The 21,123-nt window shown below is 40.4% G+C and overlaps 1 protein-coding gene across 1 annotated transcript in view; it reads right to left on the minus strand.

Annotated features, from left to right (window-relative positions):
* Positions 1–342: 342 nt before the first annotated feature.
* Positions 343–21,123, minus strand: part of GRID2 (glutamate ionotropic receptor delta type subunit 2) — a 1,319,580-nt gene continuing 1,298,799 nt past the window's right edge. The window contains exons 15-16 of the mRNA XM_047798305.1: positions 5,502–5,742; positions 343–2,848 (exon numbers count right to left, since the gene is read on the minus strand). Coding sequence (XP_047654261.1) covers positions 2,426–2,848; positions 5,502–5,742 — 664 coding nt within the window. The 3' untranslated portion in view covers positions 343–2,425. The remainder of the gene's footprint in view (positions 2,849–5,501; positions 5,743–21,123) is intronic.

Here is a 21,123-nt window from a genome sequence, read left to right on the forward strand (position 1 = left end):
AAAGCCCTCATTCTGCGATTATGATAATGGCTGCATTGTTTACATGAAACAGGATAACTCTTTCCCCAAAAAGTGCTCATGGAAACATTAACAAAGGAAAACAAATACATTGTTAGTTCAAATAGTTTCAAACAGCACGAAGGCCATCTTTCATTGGTTCAGAGCATCCCTTCGTACTGTTCTCAGAGAGCCACTCATTTTGGCATTGCTCTGCTAGCAAAACTGAATGTATTTTATGCTTTAATGAATTCAAGATGAATTTTCAGAAAAATTCAGTTCTATCTGTGATAGAATAAGCATTTTCAAGTTGTATAGTTAAGACTTCAATGGTATGAGAGCAAGTTTAGAAAACATTTTTATTAGACAAATTATTTAGACAAATTATACACAGAAAGCTCTGCCACTCATAACTGAGGCCTCCAAAAAGTGTTTTGTGTATTTGTATAATAGGCAATACATCAAAATAGGCCTATTTTAAATATTGTACATGGTTAACAGTTTTTTGATAGCTAAAATCACTGCAAACATCTGGTATGTCCCTCTATAGCTTGTTTTAAAGATTTTTTTTTGTTCGTTTGTTTTAAAATCAGAGTCGTGAATGAGATCATGAGTGTTACAAGGGAAAACAAGTTGTGCATGCACTTAGATACTTGTTACCCTGGAAACAAAATGGTTTTTGCATGATAAGAAATTTTTCTGCCTTACACAGTAGACAATATTTGAAGATTTAGTACAAAAACAGTGACGGTACAAGATGCTCCCCAGAACAGAATTAGCATCAAAATAGAATATACCTTAAGAATATACCTTTTAATTTCTCCTAAAGCAAATCACATAGGCTGATTCCTCTATCAATCCTAGCCACGGAATGAATTAGATTAAAATAAGTGTATGGCTGCGTAAAAACACAGGAGAAGTTCTTGCTTCCTACATCACCACATCTTAATTTAAGGATTACAAACAAAGTTCATTCTACATTTCTAATAGGTAAGAATGCTACTTTAAAAGGGTCGTGCGCAAAGAGGCACTGTTTTTGTTGTCATCTTTCTATACACTTGGCACTAATGTAAAAAATACATAACTCCTCCAAATAGAACTGAATGTAAAAAGGGGGTGAAGTTGAGAGCCCAGTATGGTCGTTAATATTTTCTTCTTTAGGATAATGCATGACAGTAATTAAGGCCACATCACTATCTCTTAAGGGCTCCCAGATCTCCCCAACTACAGTTGTAAGGATTGGCTTACTGCTTTGGAAGAGAATTTATTAACCTTCAAGGATCTACATTTAAACTCGAATAGAGCTCTATGTGCTGTGGTGGACGAGGTTCGGCTAATAGCATTTTCCATTTAGATAATTAATGAAAAGTAAAATTATCAAGGTTAGCTTTATACATCGCTGAATAACAAATGCAAAACCTATTCAAATGAGTTACATCTAGGAACCAATATTAAATCGCCCTGGATGTTTTAATAACAAAAGTATAAAATATTCTCTGTTGGCAAACAATGCGAGTCAGAATAACATTAAAGCAACCTGCCTTTTCTAACTGAAAAGACCTCCTGCGCTATACATAGTTCCTGTATACAATACTTTTTTTTTAAACTAAAGCTTTATTAAATGAATTGCAATAGCAATGGCTGCCTTTTAATATATATACACATTATATAGGTGCATATATATGTATATATATATATATATGAGATACTAATTTACTTAACACAATAGAGGCTGCTGCCATATGATAAAGTTTACTGTACATAAGAAAAACAACCTTTTAATACTGTACAATCACATAAAGGTCATATGCACTGGTGCAGTGCGAGAGTAGTTTTAACTGTAGTCTTGACTGGCATATTAATGGCTTTTTTGTAGTCCTACAAAATTGCATTCTCATATTATGTGGCCTGAATGGTCTTTGAATTAGTCTATAAACACTGCAGGGGTTGCCTTTGGTCCACAGTTAAAGGACACTCAACAGCAGTGGAGCACTGTATGGATGCAGCAGAAGAATGTAAAAAGACGGAAGTTATTGCAGTTATAGTTTTAAAAATAGAGAAATGTTACACAAGAGGCCTTTATGTAAAATTAATCCTGCATATATACTCTTAGTATGCTCAGTGCATGTTTCCTATACTTGAAGTACAGTATATGAAAAGCTGACTAATAGAATCCTAGCAGACTACCTTCTGGGGGAACAAATTGAGTCATGAAAAAAAGTGGAGGGCAATGTCCGGGAAGAGAGGGAAGAAGAAGGAAAGAGAGGCCAGAGAGGAGGGAGAAGGTAGAGAGAAAGAACTAGAACTGTGACTAATAATCCTGATTTAAAATAAAAATGTTACATCCATGTTAGTCCCACAATATTACAGTCGCTCCTTGCAAAGGGAGTCCTACGAAAGAAACAGTGAAGAGATTTTTGTTGGATGCTCAAATGGAGGTGCCTCGGTCTGGATCATTACCCAGATTGAGCCCCAGGGTAGGAGTTGGTTGATAAGGAATAGATGACATTGTTTTTATAGGACTCCTGAAAAAGCCCCCATTGGGCGCCCTGTGCCTAAAAGGGCCAGTTCGGTGCTCAGGCACGTTGCCAAAAGCGAAACCAGAGGCAGCTTTAGCTGACAGTGTGCGGCTAAGAGTCTGGATCTGCTCTGGGATAAAGGTTGTTGTGGTGATATGAGTGTTCCTGAAATCACTGATTTGCTCCAGTGCTTGTCGTGTTGGCAAAGTGTCAATGTCCAGAGGGGTCAAGTCAATTGACGAGGTGGAAAACTGTTTATGGGGGCTGTCGTCATCTGTGCACAAGCTATTTACACGTCTATGGAGGTGCTCCAGGTCAATTTCCTTGTCATCCTGGAGATGAAGAAAAAGAAGATAAGGTTCTCATCAGTACTAGCTTCCATGGTTAAAAAAATAATAAAAAGTAGTTCAGCAAACATGAGAGGTAATGAACTGAACTTTGGGGTTTATTCATTTAACAAATAGTTATTGAGCACCTAATATGAGCCAGGCACTGCTAGGTTCTGGGGGTACCATTATGATTCCGAGATCAGGTTATCTATACTTTTCTTGCAATAAAAGTTCTAAAATGAGCATACGCCACATGCAACTACAAAATCTGGGGGGCAGTAGATGGGTGATGGCCGTCTATGAGAGCAGGGACAGACCCAGGCAAAATTAAACAAATAGAAAGTATGGTTTTGGCCACTCCCCCCACCCCCACCCCACCTCTTCTTCAGGCATGCTTCCTCCTTCTTCAGGGTGTCTCAGTCCAAGGTGGAGTTTTTGTTCCTTTCCACTGCAGGCTTCTAACCTTAACTTTCCATTCTTGGAGAGAAGTGATACTATGTTGCTATGCTAGTTCACACTAAAGTGTTAGTGACTGTTAAAGTGTTATTTCTCTTTAGGCTATACCTATCAGGTTGTTTAGAGAGAGCAAATTCAATGCAAGGGAATCCGTTCCTGAGGGATTTCATACACTCAAGCTATCCAGTACCTGAATGAGGCAGTATCGTGAGGTCCCCATGGGAACGTTTAGAGACCCCCTTCAAGTCATGATATGGGAGTGACAGCTTCAGTTTAGGGCCAGGTTTATGCTAAATGGCCTCCAAATCAAAGATGCTTTGAGCTACACTACTAGAGTCTTAGTAAGAAGGTGCTTAGTAAAGAAAAAGGAAGTACAACTTCAGATTTCTGGAGTTGAAACGAATTCATAAATCCCTTAGGATTTTCACTAAAAGTGGGCATTAAAGCCCAATATTTGGAAAACACAAATAGCGCAGGAAATACAGTTGTCCCTTTTAATCAGTCTCATTTATAGCCAAGTTCAATAAATTAAATTTAGGAGAATTGAACAATTCCTATTAATCATAAAAGGAGAAAATATTTGTTCATCAGATCTGGCTTAGCTGCTGTGAATTAGAATGGAGGATGTATTTTTTTCATTGTGCAATTACAGTACTCCTCTGTGAAAAATATTTTGATGTGCATCACTGTTTTTCCTTCTCCTTCCTCATTTTGAAATCCAATAAAAATATCCACTAATGCAATATTATCACTGAGACTTCAGAGGGTTGAAAGATAGAATTTTATGGTTCCCACAGCAACTATAATGTAGTCATCCATCAACAGATACAATAATGCAAAAATTTAATATCATATATAGTAATTCAAAATATAAGGAGCTTGGGGAGTCCTTAATTTCCAGATTTTTGAGAATATGAAGTCTTGGCTATAATGTTGCATTAATGTGGTCTTTTGCATTGAATCATCGTCAGTAGAGATACCAGAAGTTTATTCCACAAAGAACACACTACAGTAAAACGTGATAAATTTTCAGTTTATATTCCACTAATTTAGAATATATAATCTCTCAGACAGGTAGGAAGCTAAGATTTATCTTCGCAAAGACAAACTCTTCCTTATAAATGGTGCTGATCAATTTCGCATATAAGGTGATAGAAAGGAACCCTCGGACAATTTTAGAAAACAATCTGTTTGGAAGAATTCATTAACATGCACAAATTCATATGCAAATGAGAAGTCATTTTTATTTGTGCCTTAAAGCAGATCCTCTCAGGATGTGCTTAGGCATCAGTTAGCCAAGGTCTAGTTACAGAAAGTTTAAAACTGTCCTTTGCAACTATCCAGCGAATCAAATCATTCAGCAAATTCAGGTTGTTTGCCATTTCAATTTGTGAAGCTTTAGTGAATATAATTTCATTGCTAAAATTTTTTTTACTTTTTTGGTCCAGGGGAAATAAATAAATCACATAGTTTAACTTCAGATAATCTCTAATAATTTATAAATCCCACATATTTTTAAAAAATGAAAATAAGGCATAGGCCATTTTAAAAGATGTAAGCTCTGAAACTATCCTTTTGAACCTCTGGAAAATTTTAATATGGCCCTGGAGTTAGGCGGACCCATGAGGAGTAAGGAGAAAAATGGAATTCTAGATTATTCCATGGCGTGGATTGGTTAAGCTTAGAGCCACCAAAGATCTAAAAACATGATCATGCGTTAAGTCTACATACAGAGAGAAGGAAGCAGTCACTGGTGGTGAAGAGAAAACTGATTATTTTCCTGTAACACTGCATTTTTTAGGCTGAATCCCAGAGACACAAGTAATTTACCTACCAGTGAAACGACTCTTTGAAATATTACATAATAAGCATCTTTCTGAACTGATCAAGGGAATCGCAGCCTTTAGGAAAATCATCAACGTAAGGTCTATCCTGAGATTTGGGAGACTTTCAAGCACGTTATGGCTCGTGAGATCGTCAGTCTTTCAGACACTATCATCTCCTCTTCATGGATCTGGGATGTCTTAGAATGGTCATGGTCTTACCAATTTCTACATTTCCCAGACTTAGTTTCACTCTTCGAGGAAAGAAGAACCAAAGACCTTCCCCCAACCCATCATCCCCTTCCTTGTGATTATCCTCCCTGGAAATGCAGCCTGCGTGTTGGCTTAACCTAGTGCTAAAGCTTTCAATCAAGTACCTCTTTCGATGGGACCCTGGAGCCTTTCCTCTTGTTCCACCACGTCTCCAGCATGGCTATAAAGCAGGAGAGGACGATCCCAGCAGCCAGGATACAAAACACTCCTGCAAAGCTCTTGATGTCCAGGGCACCTCCTTTCTGCTTTGTGTCCACTGAGGAGTACAGGTCACACTGGCCATTCTTGGGCCACCACTTGTGCTTCAGGATGTCCATGTCACCATTCTGCTGAAGCTCCAGGATCCTTGGGGGTAAAACACACAATCATGTGTTAATGTAGATGTATCTGTGGCTTTGGTCCACCACACATCCATTCATAAGCCCATCTTTAGAGAATGATGGCTGTCAAGGGAAACGAATATAGATTAGCCTGCAAATGGAACGCTGGGACATGCAAAACACTACTGCTTTGACTCTGCAGACAGACTTGTGCCACTGGCTTTCCCTCCCTCGCTCCCTCCCCCCTTCCCTCCTTTCTTTTTTGGGTTTCATTCTATAATCCTAAATATCCCCCCACCCCCACTGCCCCGTTTGTTGCAACGTGTTTTTACAATTACATTTCAGAGGCGCTGTTTTTATGTGGTTTCAAGCTGCTGCAGTTCTGTGTTCCTTCCCTACATGCAGAACGACGCTCTGGATCTTAATGCTTTTATGAAGAACGTTTTGCTGCTTAGAGCAAGATGCTGGCATAATGTCGCCCAGCATATGCTGCACACAAAGAAATTCAATTAAAAAGACTTCTATTATTTAACACAGTGTGGGAGAAAGCCTTGGGACAAGTTTGAAGTTGATAAAATACATCATTTCGGGTTTTTCACACAACCGATCTAGTTTCCTTTAAAAGCCAAAGGGGAAATAATCTTACCTTGGAGAACAAGAAGTAAAGTTGACCAGAGGCCTTTCAGAAGTGGTGAAATACCCTTTTTCTTTTTCTTCTTTTTATTTCAGCCCCAGGGTCTGGGCATAGCTGCAAAGACTGCAGCTTTTAAAAAGTGTGATTTTCATAGAGGTTTTATTCTCAATTCCCAAGACACTTGGGGCTCTACTAACACCTGCCTAGTTCTGATCCCCCTCCAGCTGTGCCCCTTCTCATGGGTGAGACCTCAGGGCCAAGGTCCTGGGTGCTTACCATCCACAGGCTCCCTTAGTCTTTTCTGCCCAAACAGCTCAGACGGCTCATCGAGGGCTCTTGACGGCCTGTCCCCATATACCACGCCGGAGAGCAGCTCTCACTGCCCTGGGTACACACAGGTCTATAGGGTGTTGTTTGGGGTGTTTGGTGTGAGGATAAGCTGGATGTGCAAGCTCAGGGGCACACACCTTGGTGTGGGAGACCCCTCACGGCGCTGACGTCCTGTGCCACTAGGTAAGCGCCAAACCCCCAGCTAGTCCGTGAATTAGAAACTCAAACCTGGCTTCCTAGGGGTCACGAAGGTGTATGTGTCCAGATAACAGGATAGAGCTTATTTTACCTAACGGCGTTTAGCTTCATTTATCATTTTTACACGGTTACGCTTAGGATGTGTGGATCCATATTTGTACTGTTGCTCCAGCTCTTAGATTATTTGGGGAGAGACTGCTCAAAACTTTAGAGAGAAGAACCACGTCTGTCTAGAAGGCTTAGTGATGTATTTACTTTTGGTGATGTATTTACCTTTTTTAAAAACAAAAACAAAAACCCGCTTTCATGTCACCCACGTGTCTATAAGAGCCCACGAAATGGTAACGCTGGGGAAGCGGTGAGCCTTTTCCATTTGAGTTACCTGGGGGTGAGCTGGTCTCACCTCCCTGACATTGACCTTCCGTGTCCCCGCAGGCTCACCCCTAGCGCCCCCTGCTGACACTCCAGGACCAACACTGTGCTGAGGCCTCCCTCACAACCAGGACTTCTTTCTCCTGAAAATGGTCTAAAGTTCTCTTGCTTCAGAGCATTGATCAAAAAGAGCAGGAAATGCGATTAACCGAACATGTCCTAGAATGATTATGAATATTAATGGATTCAACTTCACTCTTTTTCCAGCCTCTATCCCAGATAAAGTCATTTGCATGTCTAGAATTTCTAAAAGGATGCTCCAAGGGACACTGGCACCTAGTGGGCTTTTGCAAGAAAAGGGCCCTGCGGTTCATCAACTCTGAGAAACACCCTTTTGGAAATTTACAAAGAAGTCAGCCTCTTCAAGGCTTTAAGCAGATCAGTAGTAAAGACAATTTGTAGGACTTTGTGTAATTCAGCATTTCCCAAATTTATCTGACTTTCGTTTTTCTTTTCTCATCTGTCTTCACCAATAGCATGAGTTAATAACCCATGGAGCTAAATTTTGAGCAAAGCACTTGAGAAATAGTGCCTTGAGCCAAAGGAGCAACTCCTTGGGGGTCTGCATGGCACCATCACACATATCTGTAATCACAGCATCAGAGAGGTTCGCTTGGCTTATCCGTGAACACCATTCAGATGACGCCAGCCAACCCTGTAGACAGCTGCCTCCCTAAGGACACTAGGTTGTCAGGGCACTGCTGAATATCTTGAGAGAACAATGACAGTCATAGCTAAAAGAAATAATTCTTCTTAAATTCCAACGTATAGGTACGTGGAAAAACAGAAAGAAACCACAGCAGCACCTTCTTAATGAGAACGTATCTGGGCACAAAACGGGCTCCCACGTTTCCCTGTGGTCTTCCTTCCGCCGCACTCCATGGGCCAGCTTCTGTGGCAGTGGGAGGGATTTCTGTCATAGCACTTAGCATTTACAGTATGTGTGGTTATTCGCTGAAGGTACTCACCGTCTTCCACACTGCCTCCCACGGAGAAGGCACGTTTTTATTGACTGACTATGCTCGACACGCTTTTTGGTACATGTATCCTACCCTCGGACTCTACTTTTATCTTATCATTAACCCTATTATCTACTTTATTCCATTCCCTCCCATTCATCTATTCATTCAGTAAGTACCTGACGCGTGATTTCCTGCCAGGCATTTTCCTTAGCAGGAATTAATGTCGAACCACAACTGTACCTCCGGCCAGAATGGCCTGGGCAACACTGAAATCCTTTCAATACCCTCAACTCATGCGAATTTATTCTTTCATTCGTTCACATATTCACTCAGGAAACGATTCCTGCTTACTCTTTCTTCTCCATGGTATCTGGTATCACTTATGCGGTGTCATTATTCCTACACCTGGAAAATAATTTGGTTTTCAAAATAATCATTGATGTATACATACTATGTGTCACCCATTTTGATTTCCATAGGAGTCAAGGGCCTTAAATCCAAAGAATTTAATTGTAGAGCTTTTAGGTTTGGCAAAGCTGGTAGGAGTCACTGAGGGAAAAGGAAAAGAGACGTCTCTACATGCCTTTAAGCATCACCACATGACAAAGCTGTCTTTATATCGTTGATCTCATGGAGCACAGTGGTAGAGGCATTGCAAGAAAAGCCCCTTCTTTGGGGAAACCCCATCTTTGGGGATACTCAGAGCAGCTGGGCGGTGGGATTCCTCAGTAGAGCTCTGACTAGCCCACAACAAATTCCAGGCATACAGACTAACGCGGAATAGAGGCTTTGGAAGGAAATGAGAGTGTTCTCTCAATTTTTGCCACAAAATCTAATGTTCCTGGAAATTCCGTCAGAAAGGTCTTACCACGTCCTCCTTGTTTTTTTATTACATAACAAAAGCTATTTAAGGATTAGATCAAGAAAGTTTAGCAAAATCTAATGCGCTGCCTTAAAGAAGAATGAGATGAGTCTCTGTAAATAAGATGCTTTTTTTAAAGGTGGTTCAAAAGCTTTGGCACGTTAAAAGAAGGTTTTAAAGGTTCAAAAGCTTTGGCACGTTAAAAGAAACCCCCCCCCCTCAAAGACTTTCCTTTTAATTATAAGCAGCACTGGGGTGTGTGTGTGTGTGTGTAACAAGGTGAGAATCTAGTGGCAAAACTCAGTGATTGCAAAGACAAATTTTAGTTCCTTGAAACGATTGTTTTTATTATCTACAGAATGTCCACAAGATGGCAGTCTTGGCTCGTGGAGAGCAAAGTGTTACTCCAGCGTTAACCCGTGGGTTTGAAACGTGAAAGGATAAACTTGGTGCTGTAAACGCTTAAACTATTAGAAACAAAGTTGGATAGTAGACTGTGATGAACAACTGGATGAGTAAAACCTCTTGGTGAAGTATAGTCACAAACATTCCCGCCATGTGACCCGAGAGTGAGCTGCTTACACTCTGAGCTACATGTGCTGCTTAGTTTGGAGCGTTATCATGATGAGAATTAATGAGGCCATAAAGAAAAGCATCTTGTTCACTGCTTGGCACTTAGTGGGCTGCCAAAACTCAGAGGCTAGAATTATTATTGTCAGCCTATGTGACAACCATTCTTTCTCTGGACCGGTTCTGGTGCAGACTTCTTAATGGAGACGTATTCCCCGATGAGTCAGTGAATGATTCATGATTCACTGACAAGAACACTGCATTTCCTTCTTTTGTCCAAAAGTATTAAAACATTTGTGATCTCATTGAACAGAAAAATCTTAAAAGTCCGTAAAACCTAGCTTCAATTTGAAAACGGCTACTAGATCAATCCTGACTGCATTACATTTTTTTCTTATTGACATAAATGATCAAATTTCAGAGGAAAGGAGTAGGGAAGCAACAGATCCTTCTTTCATATTCAAGTAAAAATATTCAACAGGTTTGAGGCATTTCTCTTGAAAGGCTTTCTTTTTACTTAAGTTGAGGATAACAGCTTCATCCGTATGTGAGAATTGCATTAATCATTGATCATTTACCATCCTTAATCACAACTCTAGAAATTGATTTTACAATTATTTATTAAAGAACAAGTTGCTGAAAGATGGATGCAAATTTCTAATTTCATATAGGTAACTTTGGTTTTGCCTTTGAATATTACAATAGTCTTACAAGGTCCTTTCTAATTTTGCTAATTTTCTTACTCTTAGGTAAATTTCTGCGTGGTACAGTTGATTTTTTTTTTTTTTTCCATACGCACAGCATGCAGACATTCCCAGACCAGGGATTGAACCTGTGCCACAGCAGGAACCAGAGCCACAGCAGTGGCAAAACAAGATCCTTAACCCACTGAGCCACAAGGGAACTCCTATGAGGACCTTTTAAATTTTGTTAATTTTCTTATTCTTAGGCAAATTCCTGCTGAGCTTTTAAAAAAAATACTGTTTAGAGGACAGTTGAGTTTTTAGTTGTTTCTATTGAAAAAGAATTTAGGGGTAATCAGAAATTTAAAAAATTAGTGCAGAAATTCCTTTTTTAGGTCATGTGATTCTTTTGCAACTGGAATTTTCCCCTCATGTTCAGAGAAGCATGAACTACTAGAATGAAAAGACAAAAAACATCAATTTTGGGGTGGGCCATGCCCAAGGCATTTGAAAGTTCCTGGGCCAGGGATTGAACCTGTGCCACAGTCGCTGCAGAAACAACGCCAGATCCTTAATCTGCTGTGGCATGAGGGAACTCCTGAAGACATCACTTATTCTCTCTACTTCCCTCCATTCATTCTATGGATGAGGAAATGGAATCATATAGCATAATTCCCTCAAATCATGGGCATTCAACACTCACAAAATAAATTTATACATCACACTAGAGTAATCAAAGGCTCTTGGTAGCCAGAGGTGAAATGCTGGGGGCTCCAGGTGCCCCCAGACCTGCCTTGGCTGTTCTGAGGGCTGAAGGGGTCGATATTTTAGCAATATTCCGGTTCATCAAATAAGACACATCTGTTGGGAAGCTGCTATAGGGATCAAATGACTTTCTTAGTGACTAACACAGAGTAAACAGTTGAATTGGGGCTAGATCTCAGGTCTGTCCCTCAGTATATTTCTCTCTGTTACCCTACACAGCCTCTGACGTGTAACCATTTGGAGAAGAATTATCTCTTTTAGTTGCAGAGATGTGTTAGACGCTGAGTAAAATTTTCATCAGTATGTTTCCTCCAACCACAGGACATAATTGTAGCATGATTGCAAATTTATTCATACTACAATTTGGGTGTACAAAGAAAATGTAGCTTTTCTCTAGAACTTCATTGATTTTCTTCAGGAGCACTGGGCCCGCCGAGCAGTGGAAACCCAACTAAAATTAGCTCTATGATTTAAAATTTAATTGGATCTAATAATTTAACATGTCTCTAGCTGTAGCTCAATTTACTTGAGCAAATTATTCCATCATGCTGCTTCCTCCTCGTTTCCCTTGCTCTTTTCCAAGATGGCATCAGAGTTTACGGAGGACTCCAGTGGGTCTCTTCTGCGGGTGTTTGGTGCAGAAGGCTGCAGGCCTACGCCAGAGCCACAGCAACGCCAGATCCAAGCTGTGTCAGCGACCTGCACCACAGCTCACAGCAACACCAGATCCTTAACCCACTGAGCAAGGCCAGGGATCGAACTTGCAACCTCATGGTTCCTAGTTGGATTTGTTAACCACTGAGCTACAATGGAACCCTGGGCCTGGGCCCAGTCTTTAGACTTTAACTAGTGATGGCTGCTAGAGTCAGCAAGATGCTCAGCCTGCTCAACTTGGCTAATGCCTCTCTCAGCTCCTTTAGGACTGGGCCTCCTCCCTGCTGACTCTGTCTCTGAGGTGCTGAGCATCTATTTCAGCTTCTCCTATTTTCTTCCTCCAGCCCCTGACTATTCTCTAGCCCTTCGGACACCCAGTGGGATCTCCTCGTCACCCACTGAGGGCCCCAAGGGTGGTCCATGTGACCATCTCAGCATTCCTACCCCCTGGGAGGAAGGGAGGCCTGGGAATGGAGACTAAACCTTTCTTTGCTTTTTCCTGACCATGAGGCTCTGGTTTCTCTGCCATCCGAGGTCTTCTCTGTGGGTACAGAGCCTGGGGGGGGGCCCCAGAGAGCTCCCTTCAGCAACTCTCAGGGGAAGGGAATGATCAGGCCCACCTCTCTTGTGCCATTCAATCTGTCTCACATCTGTCTCTCCACCTGCCTGTCTCCCATCCTGGGCCCTCTTCTGGAAGCCTCTGGCCTGAACAGGTGCAGCTTTCCTTTTCTTTCCTGGATCTCCTTCTTATACCCCAGGTCTTCCACCTTCTTGGCCTGTCATAGGGAAAGGGAATTTTAGCCACGTGATGATAGAAACTTGATGATCTGAGACCTCCAGGTGTATTTTCAGTTGGCAAGTACTGAGGCAACTCGGAGCTAGGGACTGGTCAGGATGAAATCCGTAATTTTAAGGTCTCAAAAACATTCACCTGTTACACACCCGTGAATTTTATGTAATCAAATTAAAAAGATATTTAGGAATCTCTTACTAATGTTAATGATACTTGTCACTGAGAAAGAAGTTTGGGAATAACTGAAAAAACAAAGTATTTTTTTGACCCAGCGAGGGGATCTATTTTGAACTGGAAAACTCACATTATTAAATCCCTTTTCTGGGTGCTCACAAAATCTTTCCTCTCTATGGTTACTGAGAAAAAATGAATAAGAGTGTGCAGACAATTTTCAGAAAAACGTCAGCTCAACAGGTTTTTCATTCATTCTTCACTTCTTTCATTCATTTCTTGGAAAATGTAGGTAAACTTAGACTGAGGCAAAACACTTATCAAAGTTTCAGATTTAACTTTCCATTAAGTGCAGTGGTCCTATTTGAACAGCAAAGCTGTACAAATTCTTTCAACTTCCGGTGAATCAGGCACTGGCCGATTTTTTCTTCCTTTAGTAAAACCTCTTAATGATCAGTTTTTAGTATTAGACATAACAAATATTTGTTGATAACATCTAATATCTCAGCAATATCAAATAGCTGAAAGACAACTATTAGAAGACATTTCCTCCATTTAATTTGAACTTTTAACTAGTTCTTCCAGTTAGTTCAGCCAAATGCCAGTTGCTTAAATCCAATCCACTGAGATTGCCTAAAATCACACAGGTGAATATAGCATTTCAAGTAAGTTCATAAGTATCACCTTTTAGAGCAGGGCTCAGCAAATATTTTGTGTTAAGGGCCAGACAGTCAATGTTTTAGAATTTGTGGGCCACATGGCCTCTGCTGTAGCTATTCAACTCTACCTCTGTAGTTACAAAACCCGTCCTGAATCAGGTTTGGCCTGATGGCTATAGCTACTGACCTGCTTTAGAAACCGCATAGGAAATAATTCCATGAAGTCAACAAGTTTTCATGGCACGGATGAAGATACTGAAGTCCAGAGAGCTTAAATGACTTGGCCAAAGTCACATCATTAGAGTCTGTTTTAAAACCAGGGATTCTGGAGTTCCCATTGTGGCTCAGTGGTTAATGAACCTGACTAGTATCTATGAGGTCATGGGTTTGATCCCTGGACTCACTCAGTGTTGGATCTGGTGTTGCTGTGAGCTGTGGTGTAGGTCGCAGACATGGCTGCAATCTGGTGTTGCTGTAGCCGTGGCTACAGCTCCAATTCGACCCCTAACCTGGGAACCTCCATATGCTGTGAATGTGGCCCTGAAAAAGATAAAAAGACCAAACAAAAAAAAAACCAAAAAACAAAACAAAACAAAAAAACAGGGATTCTGACTCTTATTCTGATTCTTTTGACTATGTATTTAATACTATGTAATAATGCTGGCTATTAATACGCATGTGCCTTTGAATGAGCACAGAGTTCTCATGTGTTGACTTTGCATTTGACCATGTCGAGAAAGAATTTGACGTACACACTATATTTTAACAATGACAATGCAAGAATTCAAGTGAATTTTGGATACGCTTTGCTTTTCTGATTATCCTGAAACATCTGCACATTTCTCCTGAGTTTGGGACCACTCATGCTCCAAGAGTGACAGACTAAGTTTTTCAAGATCAGGTAGTATTTGCTCTTCCAGGGTCTATATTTGCTGGATCATTTTCCAGGCAATGGAAGCTTTATTTTGAAATCAGAGGAATATCAACAGATATACTGCTGGAAAAAAAAAAAAAAAAAACACCAAGGAAGTGACAACAACTTACTAAGAAGGAATAGGACAATTGAATGAGGCAGAAAAGGTGTTGTCTCTTTTAATCAAAAGATATGAAAATGGTTTCTCATTATGTATGACGAGAACTACTGTAAACTAACTGGAAGTTGCTCAGGGTTGGTAAAGAGTTACTACAGGTGATTAAGGAGAATGACAGCATGTTAGAACTAGAAGGGGTCTGGAGAGGAGCACACATTTAACTCCTGCCCATTGAGGTGAGGTGAGGTGAAGTGACCTGCCCACCTCCCCACTACAGGGCCACATGGCAGGAATAGGTTCAATTACAAGCTCAGTTATTGCTGGAAACTGCTACATACTACAGACCTGCATACACAGAGAAGTTTGGTGTCTTGATTCAAACCTGATATCTCACTTTCTAATTTGAAGAAGATAATTTGATAAAATCTTTAATTGGTCAGATCTGGTTTTCTGATTAAGAAAACAGTGTTCCATGTCCTTAGGCAATAAGGAATGTTTTCCGAAGGCATTCACTTTTCTGTGTATGGGAAGTAAAGTGCACACTTTATCTAGAAGACCTGTTTTCCAAAGGAATAACCATAAAAATGCATGCATAATGCTGCAAAGTTTATAAGCACTTATTAAAAACATTGCATATCATTTGATTTACTTCTTAAAATAACCTTGTGAGGGAGGAATTATAGTGACTGATTGATTGATTGATCACTCCCTCCGCCTCACTCCTTATTCTTGCATAAGACTTAAAGAAGGCTGATGTTTTTAAATTCTTATTTTAAAGCTGAGGAGATTGAGGCTAAGAGGTGAGGAAAAAAATTTCCCAAGGTCGCCAAGCTGGTAAGGACCCAGCCAGCTCTCAAACGCAGGTCTTCTGGTTCCTGCACTTTTTCTGAATTGTCCTGTCATGACTTCCAGCATCCTTAAAGAAAACTGGTATGAGTAGAAGCTGTCTCTTTATTTCCTGGTACTTTATTCGCTGAGGATTTGACCATTCAAGTTCCTTGGGTAACATGTATTCCACTGTATCCATTTACAAACATTACACTTTGTGGAGCACATCCTGATGTCCCCAGAGAGCCACATGAATATCGCATGAGTTCATTAATCTCTTTGCGATTAAAGTAAACGTCAGATGTATTCATTATCATGAAGCACTTTGGGGACTTTGCCAATGTTATCAAAACAAGACGGCGTGTTCAAAATAAAGATGTCCCTACTCAATGTAAGTCAACATATTGTGAAGTTTCCAGATATGTTATGCAGATGCCCATTGTTACTAACCCAGTGGAAATTTTCCTTAAACAATAGCCCACACAATATGAAGTACGTATTGAATAAAATTTAACTCTTTTGAAAAGTGTGCATTATTTAAGCTTTAATACTTAAACTAACTTTTATGTTCCAATAGTGATGAGACTCTTGTTGGCGCTAAGAGGCATCGTGCTTTATGATGTAATATTATTTGGCTGAAGATGAACCTTAAAGTTGACATATGTGGTGCCCATTCAAATTGCTCTCGCTAGGTTAGAGTCCTCTCTTCTCACCCCAATCTCACACCGCCTAAGGGGGCAAAATCAGCCTTGTTCACGGAGAAGCAAGTGCTTGAAAAATCAAATTAGCAACGCGACGGATCTCAAGACTTTGGTGACTAGTGAACTTTAATTATTATATATTTTATGTGTTTATGCTGGCAGTAAAAGTCAAGCACTCATTATAGAAATGGCAGACATGATCTTTCATAAAATGAGTGCTGGGCTGCAAATGAATAGATAATCAGGATAATGACAGCAAGCCAGAAAGATGCAGGAGAGCTGAAAAGACCCCGACAATGGCTCCCACTGAGAGAGAGGGCATAATTGCAATTGGAAAGAGAACACTTTGGTGATCTTTTAAAATGTCAGCTTCGTCCTTAAGCTCCGTGTGATATTTAGGTTGTAGGGTAAAGGGGAAAATTCTCTCATTCTGCAGTGAGAAACTGGCAGTGATCATCCCTACTTACAGTCGCTCTTCAGGCACTGCAAAATCTTCTTACGCAGACCTTTCAAATGCATGTTTATGAAAAAGGGTCATAAAGTCAAACTTATTTTGCTCAGTGCGTTGTATATATTTACGCATATTTTCATATCTTGGTGTCTGACAACTAAACCTTCAAATACATGGGATCTTAATGTGTATGCTGGGTATAAATGGATAAAGATTGTCATATGTTTCTCTGGCACAGCCTAGGAGAGAGAAGATTATGGAAAACGACACTTTTGAATAAACAAACATTCTCATGAATATTTTCATAAACACTGAACGTTTTATAAGTTGAATAACAAGTAAATATATGGAAGGAACTCATTCTCAGACCCGTTTTAGTAGTAGGTACTTTCGTAACTGGTGAATTCTTTTATGATGCAAACAACATCTCCTAACATAGAGGTTGTATATTGATATATACCTAAAAACGAAAACTTTCAACGCATATTTGTATTAAAGTTGGTGACTAAAATTCTCAGCCAAGAGTTAGATCATTGATAAGAGCATAACTTTAGGAAAATAATTTTACTGTTTTACCCATATTTTCACAGATGGAAAGTCTAAAGGATTTTTAAAAACTATTCTAACATTTTAAACTGTATTGTGTTATATTTAGCATTATTCCATCTCCATCATAAAAGTATTTCAAATTTTTTTTTTTTTCTTTTTAGGGCTGTATCCGCAGCACATGGAGGTTCCCAGGCTAGGGGTCCAATCCGAGTTACAGTTGCTGCCTATGCCACAGCCACAGCAACATCAGATCTGAGCCCCATCTGCGACCTACACCTCAGCTCACGGCAATGCCGGATCCTTAACCCACTGAGCGAGGCCAGGGATTGAACCTGCAACCTCATGGTGCCTAGTCAGATTCATTCTGCTGTGTCATGAAGGGATCTCCCAATTTTTTTAGTAGAGAGCATTAAGATAGTAATGTAACATAAACTTTTTTTCAAAGTGACTAAAACCACAGAAAAATAATGAGTCTCTTCATTTTAGACATTTTAGAAAGTGAATTCTACTTTCTAACTTCTTCCTATCACGAGCCTGAACATGCTATATGTCTATAATTGGTAAAAAAGAAAACCCAAACTGTTTCTTGGATGATTGGCTGCAATTACACTACTGTATAATTTCACTGCAGTGTGAATTTGGGGTCTGAAAGGGCTGTGTAGTGAAAGGCACTGTGAAAAAGGGCCACCAAACCTTGGTTTTGGAATGATGGGCAGTGGAGGGATGACTTCTGGAGTTAAGTGTCGCCTAAAAGGCCAAACAATGAAACCTACATCGCAGGCACCTTGATCTGGGGCTTCCAGCCTTCAGAACCATGGGAAATAAGCTGCTGATGAAGCGGTCCAGTCTGTGGTATTTTATTGCAGCAGCCTGAACAGACTAATACACACAAATTGTGAAACATAGCACAGTGGCAAGTGCGATTTCAGAGTATGGCTGTCTCCTAGGAATGACTTTCCTATTCAGTTGCTTTTCCACTTCTGGAATTAGCCTTCATTCTCCCTGTAAGTCATGTTTGGCATAGAACTGGTCTCAGACTCAGAACCTGCAGAATTTGTGCTTCTTCTTCTCCCAATTAATATTTAAGATGTTTTTAAAAACTACGGTACCTACAAATATCTTTCTTCTTTAAAATATCACCTTTACAATGTACCAAACATGTCTATTGTCGTTATCTTGTTTTTATTACACAGTCCACTGATTAAAACAAGTCCTTAATGAACAAAGTTTTCATTTATAAACTTCCATTAATTTAACTCCTGTGATGTGAAATACAGCCATATAAAAACACTTGCTAATAAAAAATGAATTGTGTAAACAAGTGTGAGAAAGATATTGAAACTACTCAAGAAATGAAATTGTTTTCAAGTAATCACATAACCTGATATGAAAAAACTGAGAAACTACTCAAGCTGATTACAAATCATGATCCAACACAAGATTTCGTTAACCTTTATCTTGAATGCTAATAGCTAGCTTTAGTTGGTAGGAGCCAGTTTTCACTAAAAGTGCATTACTATCAGATGTGTAGCATTTGCTTTTAGGCTAATACTCAATACTCACTCTTTGGGCATGTATTCATAAGTAGGAACATATATTTTAAACAGAATACTCAGATTCCTTAAGTAGTTTCAGAAATAAGTCTTATTTGGAATAGAAAAAGGACTGCTGTCTTTTTTTTTTTAGGAGACAGCAAACAGAGATACTGCTATAAATGGTTATTTATAAAAAAATTACATAATGTGCTAGGTAGCAGCGAGACTCATCTAATTCCACGCAGAAAGGATAATTGATGTGTTACTGCTCTATTTCACAATTTCGTTTTCCCACGCATGGGAGATATGCTGGGAATTAGTCTATTCCATCTTCTTAATGAGACTTATCTATTACCTCGGATAATGTATCTATTTTCTTCAACCAGCAGGCCTAACTGCTTACTGGAGTGAAGTTTTCAGCAATTATTAGAAAGAAAATTTGCCAATAGATACAAAGGAAATAGCCTATCTTTCCACGAGCCTACATGTTGAGATAGGATGAAATGGTGTGGATATGCTGCTGCCATGAAAGGGATGTTGACGCCCACAGTTCCTGTGCCAGCTCATGAGAGCTGCTTGTTATTTTCCATGATAACAGCAAGAGCTTTATGCGCGGCAATGCTTACTAACTTAATGCTATTATGGGAGACTTCAATAACTCAGAGAAGAGGCTTGATAAAAACTGAGTGTCATTCAGACCTGATAACCACTGTCAGAGGGACTGTGTCGCTGGTCTCTTCATGCAGAAATAGGTTTCCTAAGACCACATGTGTGTACGTACGAAATGGAAGCATTTTCAGACTCTGCTATGGCTCTACCCCAAGCCTGACATACTCAACCTTTCATATCTGTTCCAATCCAGTTAGAAGGGAAAGCCACCTAGCTGAGTGGGGATCTGAAATATTTCTAAGGTTCCTGAGGAATGACTGGGGGGTGGGGGTTGCCATCGACCCATGTCTGGAGAGCCTGTTATATTTTTCAGCAACTCAATTAATGAGAACATTGGTGAACTGTGAAGAAGCTTTACCAGTACTGGATACTCTGCTGTGTCTGTTTGCTTCTAGATGAGTAAAAAGGATAAAACCCTCTGATAAAGGGATCACCGAGGTAAGACTCAAGCTACATGGATCACTGCAAATAATGGCATTCGACATACAAGAAGTGGGGACGCTACCATAGCAGTAGGGTGATTCGAGAAACAGATCCACTTTGTAGTCCTCGGCACCCTTGTTGGCTTACTTTCCAGGAGAGGCTACACTGGAAAGACTATAGCGAATGTGCTTCGAAGTGATTTTCCTGCAGCTATAATAGAAGCAGCATTTATGCACGTATCCAGTTCTCACAGGGAGGCATGCCCTGCAACACGAAGGAGAAAAAATAAAAAGAGAAGAATTCCTTCCAGAGTCCTTATTACATTAAACACTAAGCTCCCTCTCAGGGAGTCTCAGTGATGGGCCACAGAGCTCTGGAGATCCCCCAGGACCTTTCCTCTAGAGGAATGTATCGAAGATGCATGAACAAGATCAGCTGGCATCAGGGCCAGCATCTCAGAGAATGAAAGAAAAGAGGAGAGAGGATGTTACTGCTCAATGTCACTCATCATCACCTGAGACCATTGGGCAGAGTTCCTAGGTTTCTGAATCTCTACCATTTGGATTCCATTTTCTTTCAGCTCTGGGCAAAGGCTGCTATAAACATGCAGATGGGGAGTGTGGCAAACTTGTTTCATTACATCTTGCTGAGGAACCAGCAAATTAATACGACCCCTCTGAGCTTCATATTTTCTAATGAAATCATTCCAATCTTAAATTGTATTGTCTAGGAGTTCCTGTTGTGGCTCAGCAGGTAAGAACCTGACTACTGTCCATGAGGATGTGGGTTTGATCCTCACCCAGTGGGTAAAGGGTCTGGCATTGCTGTGAGCTATGGTGTAAGTCGCAAATGTGGCCCTGGCATTGCTGTGGCTGTGGTGTAGCCTGGCAGCTGCAGCTCTGATTTGACCCCTAGCCCAGAAACTTCTAGATGCTGCAGGTGTGGCCCTGAAACACAAAGAAAAAAAAATTATTGTCTATGTGATGTGCTCAGCATAATCTTTGACATGCATTGAGTCCTCAGTATCAGCTGGGTGTTATTATCACTGTAAAGACTAACGTGGAGTATCCATGATGATGGCATTGACTCTGGTTGCTCTAGGCTTTCACTTTCTCTTTTCAGAACCGAGCAGTGACATAGACGATGGCTAAGTCCCAACCCCCAGGGCTGTCGAAGGTCCAGTGTCCATTCTGAGAGTTTAGCCAAGAGAATACGTGGAATGCTAGAATGTGAAGTCCTGGAACTATGGGTGAGAAAGCAGGCAGCTGCAAAAAGCCTAGGAAAATAGAGAGGTCGTGAGAGTGACAGTGTGACGATTTTAGGTGGCCAAGCCAGGGTTAGAGGCTCTGTGAAGACAGCAGTGACGGCCTCAATTTCAGGGTCCTCATTTACTGTGTTCCAAACTGTGTGTCCGCTCACCTCTCGCTGCCCTGGGTTTAGTTTGAGGGACAGAATACGATTTGGGGTGAGGACACTTTCATTTCAGTAGAACTAGGTCCCTCTCGA

Source organism: Phacochoerus africanus, chromosome 10 (assembly GCF_016906955.1).
Source record: "Phacochoerus africanus isolate WHEZ1 chromosome 10, ROS_Pafr_v1, whole genome shotgun sequence".
NCBI lineage: Eukaryota > Metazoa > Chordata > Mammalia > Artiodactyla > Suidae > Phacochoerus > Phacochoerus africanus.